This window comes from Corylus avellana, chromosome ca4, assembly GCF_901000735.1.
Source record: "Corylus avellana chromosome ca4, CavTom2PMs-1.0".
Taxonomy (NCBI): domain Eukaryota; kingdom Viridiplantae; phylum Streptophyta; class Magnoliopsida; order Fagales; family Betulaceae; genus Corylus; species Corylus avellana.
The window spans coordinates 12580169-12588869 of record NC_081544.1 but is presented as its reverse complement, the minus strand read 5'-3'; the positions used below and the strand labels follow the sequence as shown (position 1 = coordinate 12588869).

Below are 8701 nucleotides of genomic sequence, written 5' to 3'. Positions count from 1 at the left end.
TTTATTTTGTTATTTTGTTATTTTTTAAATTAAAAAATAAGGCAAAAGTTGGCCTTAAGTTTGGCAAAATAGTTGGGCCTTTAGCATTTTTCTTAAAGAAATATATATTTCTTAGAAAATGATGAAGGCACAATTTAAACCCAACTTTGTTCCAACTTTTTTCTTAAGTTAAAAAAAAAAAAAAAAAAAAACTGCCCATGGAGGAGAGAGAGAGCCTTAACTAGAGAGATAAATTTTGATCTAGAAGTTATACCAAAGTTGGATTTAAGTTGTCGCTATATCACATCTCATATTTCTTATTGACCAAGAAACATGTAACATTTTTATAAGGAAAAATAATAAAGACACAACTTAAATTCAACTTTGACTCAACTTTTCTCTTAAGTTTAGAAAAAACTGCTTGTGGAGGAAAGAGAGAGCCTTAAACTAAAGAGAAAGAGAGAAATTTAGTCTAGAAGTTGGGTCAAAGTTGGGTTTAAGTTGCGGCACTCACTTTGGTCCAACTTTTAGGCCAAATTCTCTCTCTCTACTTTAAGGCTCTCTCACTCCTCCAGAGACAGGTTTTTTAAAAATAAAAACTTAAGAAAAAAGTTGGGTCAAAGTTAGGTTTAAGTTATGCCTTTATCATTTTTCACTATGAAATATATAATAGATTTGTGAAGAGAAATTCTAAAAAAGTAAAGAAAAAAAGAAAAAAGAAAAAAAATGGCAGCAATCGTAATTAAAGTGCCGAATCTCCAACAATCTCAAAATGCACAACCCAGACCACCCAAGACTCTTCAAGAAAGTTCACTCCTCAGCCCTATTCCCCACCACAAACCCTAACCCTAACCCAAATCCAAGCTTTCTTCGTCTCTCTCTCCGAACCAAACATGTCGCACTTCGGAAGGACAGGCCCTCCGGACATCGCAGACACCTATTCGCTCCTCGTCCTCAACATTACCTTCCGTATGCCCTCTCTCTCTAGATTATTTTTCTTGTTGGAGGTTGTAGAAAAATATTTGCTTATTGAATGTTGTGTTGGATCTTGCTGTTGTTAATGTTTGCCTGTTTGGGTGTGGATTTTAGGGACGACTGCGGATGATTTATTCCCGTATTTTGATAAGTATGGCAAGGTCGTGGATATCTTCATCCCCAGGAATCGGAGGTACAGCTGCGCCTTTTCTTTTTCTAATAATCTGTTTGGCTGCGGGGAAAATTGGAAAAAATAATTTGATTCATTTTTGTTGGTGTAGTTTTATTTTTAAGTTCGAAGGAAGTAATTTTCCTTTTGCGAGTAATGAATGTCTCTTATTTTATGTTCAAAAAAATTTGTTTGGATGCTGCTTATTAATAAATGGGGAACTTGTGCGTCCTGGATTATGGTTTTCATTTTTGTTCTGCTTTCTGTTGTTTGATTTCCTTTGAGTCTGGAAAATATGAATTAATCAACTCAATAAAGCCGATGTGGTTTAGTTTAGCAGGACTATATGAAAAGGTTTTTTTTTTCTTAAGAGGTAAATAGTGCTTTATTCCTGCTTGTCATACCATATCTTTCGTGGTTTAGGACTGGTGACTCAAGGGGCTTTGCATTTGTGCGGTACAAATACGCTGATGAGGCACAGAAAGCAGTGGAAAGGCTAGATGGTATAGCTCTCTCTCTCTCTCTCAATGTTTATTTTTATGGAAAACAGTGTTTTTTATATCATATCTCTTTGATATGGTAATTGATTGCTGGCTGCTTTGACAATATTGATTTTCACTTTTTCTTTATTAGGAAAAGTTGTCGATGGTCGAGAGATAACAGTTCAGTTTGCAAAATACGGGCCAAATGCAGAGCGGATGTAAGTTCTAAAATTATGCTTGAACTGGTGTGCATTTCTTATAATGGTGCCATTTTTGCTGTCAGTGTTCGACGTGGGGTTGAATTTCTAGTTACAAATTACATCATGCCAGATAGATTGATGATATCCATATTATATACCAAACCAACCTTCTGTCTATAGGACTATTATAGTTGCATTTCTAATAATGTTATCTGCTACTACTGATGCTATTTCTATAGAATTCTTAAATAAAGTTGTTTTTCTTCAGTTTTTGACCCAAGTGCCTTAAAATATTCTGGGACAATGCATTCCTGTGCCAAATGGGTGCATATAGAAGTTTGCATTGGTCATGGATGTTCTCCCCCCCCCCGGCGCGGCGAATGTTGTTGTATTTTGTGATTAAGCTTCTATGTTGTTTTCCTTAATTGAATTGCACACGATTCAATATGACAATCGTTTGATTCTTTTTCTGTAGATTATACTTGGTTTTTTTAAAATGTATTGCATGTACTTCTTGCATGTATATATCAGAATCCAGGATTTATTTGATGTTGTGTCTTCTAATTGTTTGTATTACAGTCACAAAGGGAGGATTATCGAATCATTACCAAAGTCAAGAAGTCGCAGTCCTCAGAGAAGGTTACCTTTTGTTTCTTTTTCCTTGTCTTTTTAGAACACTTTTTGGTGCATAATCATTTTGGTTTCTGTGTTGTTTAAATCTCAATCTTGTAATCTGCTCATATATTTTCTGATAGCTTCATTGGTCAAATGTCATGTTAGGGAGAAATAGAGAGCTTTCTGTATGGATTCTGGGCTTTTTGGTGTTTTGAGATGCATAGTAAAATTAATATTAACGCGTAAAGAACATGGACTGTTGCATTGTCATATATTAGAGTCGCCAATTGGGCTGAATGATCTCTTGGATAGATGATACTAAATGATCTTTTGACTAACATTTTTTTGTGTGTCAAGCTTATCCAAGGTATTTAAAAATCTGTTATTGTATAGTAAGTTGGGAAGTGTAGAACAACTGTGATTTGATGACCTTTTGTTGCCTTCTGCCAGGGAAAGGCTGGGCTTAGATGCCATTGGTGTTTGCCTGATAGATGTGTGTCTTTGCCTGGAAGTTACCCCTTTATAGCCTGAGATGAATGTTGTAGATATGGGCTGTTTGAAAATCTATATTGTCTTATTGAGCATGTGAAATATGGATTTTACAAAGCCTAAAAACTCGCAATCCTTTTTTTTTTTAATCTGCCTCTCCATCCTGGTCATCACTTGCTGTTTATTAAAAATCAATTGGTTGTACTTTTTGTGTACTTGAGTTGCACCTTTTTGCGCTTTTTAATAAATTGGCGTTTACTTCAAAAAAAAAAAATCAGTGTCTTAGATTTTCTTTACTCATAAGCCATAAATAGCTCATCAAACCTACTAGATTCAATATTTTAAACCTCAACCAATTACAAATGCCAATGTTGCGTTTGTTTCAATGCAAAATGATTTCTGAGAGATTTTTTTTGGGAAAATCACAAATTTTTCATGGGTTGGTTAGTACGAATTTTTTTGGAACTGCAATTGGAAATCAAACAGAAACCATTCAAAATTGCTCGACAATGATAAATATTACCAACAAGAAGTTAAAGATAGGGGAGGAGGGCAGACCAGTTCCTCTGCAAAGGTGAGTGGTATTGTGGTTTGGGGGAGGGGAGCCAAAGTTTTGAAAAATTTCTTATGCCTCTCTAGGGGCGTAAACCATTTTCTCCCTTGAGGAAAATTTTTCTGTTGACCTGGAAATCATTTTTTGTTGACCAATAATTTCTGTCCACTACATAGATAAATGAAAAAAAATGTTTTCCAAAAAAAAAAAAAAAAAGCCTAAGCCTCTTTCTCTACTCTACTAATCCAAACCCTGAATTCACTAGTTTCTGACTGTAAAGCCTGCCATATAATGAAGCGTAGGCAGGTTTTCCAGATTTGTCCTTTGTCAACCATAGTTGTTGGCACTATGTGATCTTGTTTGATATCCATACTCTGTTCATTTCTTAATTAAATACAGCATATCTAGGTCCACAAGGAGTTTGGTTGGCTTTTCATTGGTACTAAACTACTAATTGATAGTCAACGATGTTTTTTGAAGTCATGCTTTGAGACGGTTACTACAAAATTAATGAGATGCCCAGCATGTTGCTGGAGCTTGGTTGATCAATAAAGCCATGTCTGAATATCGGTTAACTGCACGACTTTTTTTGCTGTTTATCTGTGTTTAAAGCTAATTTAGCACTCATGTTCAGCTTTTTTTTTTTAATAAGTAATGAAGTATATCAAAAGGCGCAGAGGGGCGTAACCCTAGTACACATGAATTATACAAGAGAACTCCTAAATAGAAGGAAAAAAGAGAACAAGAAAGTCATTAAAGCTAATCACTAAAGGTGCTAAAACAGCAGCCGCCCAAGTAAAGAGAGAATAAAAGAAACAGCAGCTTTGTTTTTTTTTAGCTTATGTGACCTTGTGCTTCACAAGCAATTCTGTAAAAACTAATTATTAATGTTTCCAGGTCCCGGGATGACTACAGAGATCGTGATTACAGGAGAAGAAGCCGCAGTCGAAGTTTTGATAGGTATGATCGTGACAGGTATGGGAAGGACAGGGATTATCGTCGCCGGAGCAGGAGCCGCAGTGCGAGTCCTGATTACTATAGGGCCCGAGGAAGAGGCCGTTATGATGATGAGCGCCAAAGCCGAAGCCGAAGTCGATCAATTGATAGGTATAGACTAATTTTATTATTTCTTTAGTTTTAATTAATTATTGTTATTATTGTGAGACATGTTTTGCTTTCTTATAATGTGCTGATCCCGTCTGTTTGTCTCAGTGCCTCACCTGCTCGGCATAGCCCTAGTCCTCGCAAAAGCCCTTCCCCTCGCAGGTCTCGGTCTCTTAGGGATGAAAGTCCTGGCAGGCGCAGCCGTGATCGACGGTCCCCAACTCCTCGTAGTGTTTCGCCTAGGGGACGTCCTGCTGATTCTCGAAGCCAATCCCCTCGGAAGTCGGATGATGTGAGTCATCATTCTAACAGTTTGAAATAAATTATTTAACTTTTTTCAGTTAATGAATTTAGTGATCTAACTCTTTCCTGATTCTTTTCTCCTAGGAATGATTGTTGCGAGTTTCATGGAAATTCATGGAGACATCTTGAGTGGCGTACTTGTGGCTGTTAAGCTAATATGAAGACTCATGATTGCCGTGCATGTTCTTATCAGAATGTTAAGTGCTAGTTTTGGTAGGACTGGACTTCTTTGGTGTTTAACTACTTATCTTGGACCTAATCGATGGGTGTGTGTGTGTGTGTAACTTACTATTCTAAAAAACAAAAATGGACCTTGTAGTTTGTAGGTTGGTCTTTTTTGTATTTTGTGGACTTCATATTCTGTGGGTGGGTATTTCAGCTTCTATAGTGTTGTTTCTTAATATGGGTTGCTCTTTATATCTGTCTACTGTTATACATTTGATTTTGTTGTTGTCTTTATAGTCTGTCAATCACTCCCTCTCAATTTCAGCATGTTTGGTTATGTTTTATTATTATTATTATTATTATTTTCTAGTTTCTCCTGATTCATCATGAGCTATTTATTGGGTTTTATAGTTATGTTCGGGAACAATGACTGGGGCTTGATAGGCAGATGTTGAATTATGGCCGTTGATGCTGTTCCTAAGTTGTAGATGGATGATCGTGATATTGATGCTGGTTGCAGCAGTATGCTGGTTATAGAAGTGTGATTGTTTTAGCAGTATGCGGGTTGCTGGGGGCTAAATGTGTTAACTAATTTTCTCTGGATGATACATCTTTGGTAAGATTTATATAGCTCACCTCTTTGTTTCTGAAAAGCCATGTATATCCTTCAGGATTCTGATTCTGAACTGATAATCCTCTTTGGTCTTCTTCGCTGATGTTGAAAAAAAATTGGCCCTAAAAGATGTTCTAGTTGCTGTGATGGTTTAAAGACACAAGGTGAAGGTGTATTTAGCTGTAGCTGATGCTGCAGATATGAGATGGACCTGTGATTCATTAACCGTGATGTGGATACCGAACTTGAGCTGCAAATTCTATATGTGAGCCCTAAGTGCTGGTGTAAATTTTGCAGCCAGAATAATGAGGCATGGTAGTAAGTTTATGATTAATAATTTATTAGGATTTTTAGAGTTCAACAATATTTAACCCCAATCCTCTAAGATCATAACTTCTGCTGCTTAATGTAGTGAGATGTTTTTAGCACATGGGTCCATGACTGTAGCTGTGAAGTGGTCGCTGATGCCTGTTCTGTTCTATTATTGGTTCGTGATTTACTTTGAAGTATTAGAATAACCACTGCTACCTGGCTTGGTTTGGGTTGGCAATGGTACCAGCCGTTGTGGCACTGATTATGACTGCCTAGCTGTGTTGCTGGTCTAAAGAATGCCTGATATTTCTGCTTTGTGCTGATGGATTTATAGTTATCTCACCTTTACAGGTTTTATGCTATGAAAATTTGCCTCTATGTTTGGTTTCTTGTCTCAATTATTTTTTCATTTGAGACGAGATAATTTTAATACTGGCGTTATGATAATAAACAAGATCACCTTTTACTTTCTCTTCAGGATCTTGATTGTGCTCCTTAGGGTTTTTCTTCATATGGGCCCTGATAATATCAAATGTATTATATTTAGGAGCATGACATTCTCATCCATCTTGCGTGCTCTAGTGTTGGTTCTGCTTGTATTTATTGAACTTTTTTTCTACCTTGCTTGCCATGCTTATGCATTGCCGGAATCTGATTATTGTTTGTGATTAAGGAGTTGGAAATGGGTGTAGAGCTTGGTACAAACAAAGGCTCGAACCAAAGGTCAAGAGAAGGGGTTCCAGCTAGGAATTGAGGTAAAGCCTTGTTAGTGAGGTAGGGGTGATCCATGTAAAACAGGGAGAATGATTGCTTTGATGCAGGAGGGAAAGGGAATGAACGACAAGGGAGCTGCAGCTAGACCAACAACAGAACAAAAGGGCTCCTCTTTCTAAGGGAGGGCGGTTGTAAATGGCACTGGTCGATCAATCGAGGGATCAACACCTAAAGAAATCTTTATAAGTGCAAAGGCAGCAAGTGTGGTGGAATTGCAGGCAAAGGTTAGTAGTTGGGGAGGCTTGAGAGTACTGCCTCCAAGCAAGTAATTGAGAAAAGAACCCCAAGGGGAAAATAGGTTAGCTGGTAGGGCATTACGGTTTGATGAGGCTGAATCCAGAGCTGGGGAGAGATGTGCAACTTGTGGTACTTAGCTCGGTAAGCGCTTTAGGAATGCTATCTACGAGGGGGTTTGTGGAATCGTCCTCAGAATTATTGCTTCTGCAGTGCAAGAGCCTAGCTCAGTTTCCTCAAGCCACAGTATGCTAACACCATGCATGCTAGGACATTCATGTTTTGGAGGTGGGTTTAATTTATTTGCCATGGCCATAGCCTCAATTTTCCTTCTGTTCATGAGTTTAAATATTGGAACAAAACGCATCACTCAATAGCTAGGCATCACGTTTTCTCGAGTGGATGTGGCAACAACATGTTCTTGTATTTTATTCAAAGGATTTGGCTTAGGTAATATTGTAGAAGAAACTAGAGCAAATCCTTATTAAAATGGCGCAATCATTTTCCCCTCGGCCTTGTACCTGACGGACGTTAACTGTTATATCAACCGAGGGGAAAAGAATTGAAAAGCTCAATAATTACTATTTCTTATCAATTGATTTTGGTTCAACCAAAGAATTGAAAAGCTCAATGATTACTGTTTCTTATCAATTGATTTTGGTTCATCCAAATTGTTTTTCCAACCTAAGGTTTGAAAATATTATTTATTTCTTATATCCAATATATCCGATATATATAGTACTCCCCTTATATTTGAGTGTTGTGAACTTCACTCGGGACAGATCGATGTATCAGTATAAGTGGAAAAAGGCACTATATTAGATGTATTGAATATTTTCTAGGTAGCTCAAAAAAAGGAAAAAATAATGGTTTTTCCTCCTATTTCTAATTTCCGTACTTATATTGGGTCATCATATAATTGATTTTCTTTTAGTTCTTGACAATTTTGAGTACGGGTAGATGAATTATTTCCACCGGTGATATCATTTACTAAGAGCATTTTCTGCAGCTTTTTCTTCATTTTTTTTTTTACATTTAATGATTCAAACTACTTTTTGCTTTCTTATGTTAAAATATACCCCAATAGCTTCTCTTAATCATTTCTTATATCATTAAAATATATTTTTTTTTATTTGACCTTTTTTATATTTTATTTCTTTAATTTATAATTTCTCTTTATCCCTCATATTTTCTTCTTCCTTCTTTCCAATGCAGTAGCCATTTCTTCTTCCCTGTGATTTCGTCATTTTCTTCTCCAATAGTTCAAGTTTGCGTATGCTATTTCTTCTCCCGTTTGTGTCTGATTTTTTCTCCGATTTGCGTCAAGTTTGAGGACTCAGATCCGATCTGCGATTTCTTCTCCAATGATTCCTAGCGCTGAAGCTGAAAACAGGTCTGCCAGGTGTTGAAGGAGCCTTCATTCTCGTCTCATTCCCCAAGGTCATTCCCTCTCTTCTCCTCTGAGCTGAAACCTCAAGAAATCCTTCACCTTCTTTGATATTGTTGCTGGCCATTGGAAATGACGACAAAATTAGACGTCTCTTTGATATTAAGCTTGCAAAGTGGGTTAAGGGAAGGCCTCTACAAATGGGTTGTCATTGCTTTTCCCATAGAAGCCTGTGTTTGCTTCAACGGAGAAGAAGAAAAGAAAATGCAGGGGAAAGAAGGGGAAGAAGAAGAGAGGAGAGAGGAGAGAGAAAATGCATCAGTTTTATCAATATAATATTGATTTGG

At 37.0% G+C, this 8701-nt stretch overlaps 1 protein-coding gene across 1 annotated transcript; it reads left to right on the top strand.

The window, feature by feature from the left end:
* Positions 1-766: 766 nt before the first annotated feature.
* On the top strand, positions 767-7592 carry LOC132177859 (serine/arginine-rich splicing factor SC35-like). The gene is made up of 10 exons (XM_059590335.1): positions 767-948; positions 1069-1147; positions 1547-1626; positions 1757-1823; positions 2385-2444; positions 4360-4569; positions 4675-4858; positions 4954-5082; positions 5446-5650; positions 5777-7592. The coding sequence occupies exons 1-8, from the start codon at positions 873-875 to the stop codon at positions 4957-4959; spliced, it is 762 nt and encodes a 253-aa protein (XP_059446318.1). The 5' UTR covers positions 767-872; the 3' UTR covers positions 4960-5082; positions 5446-5650; positions 5777-7592.
* Positions 7593-8701: the final 1109 nt, after the last annotated feature.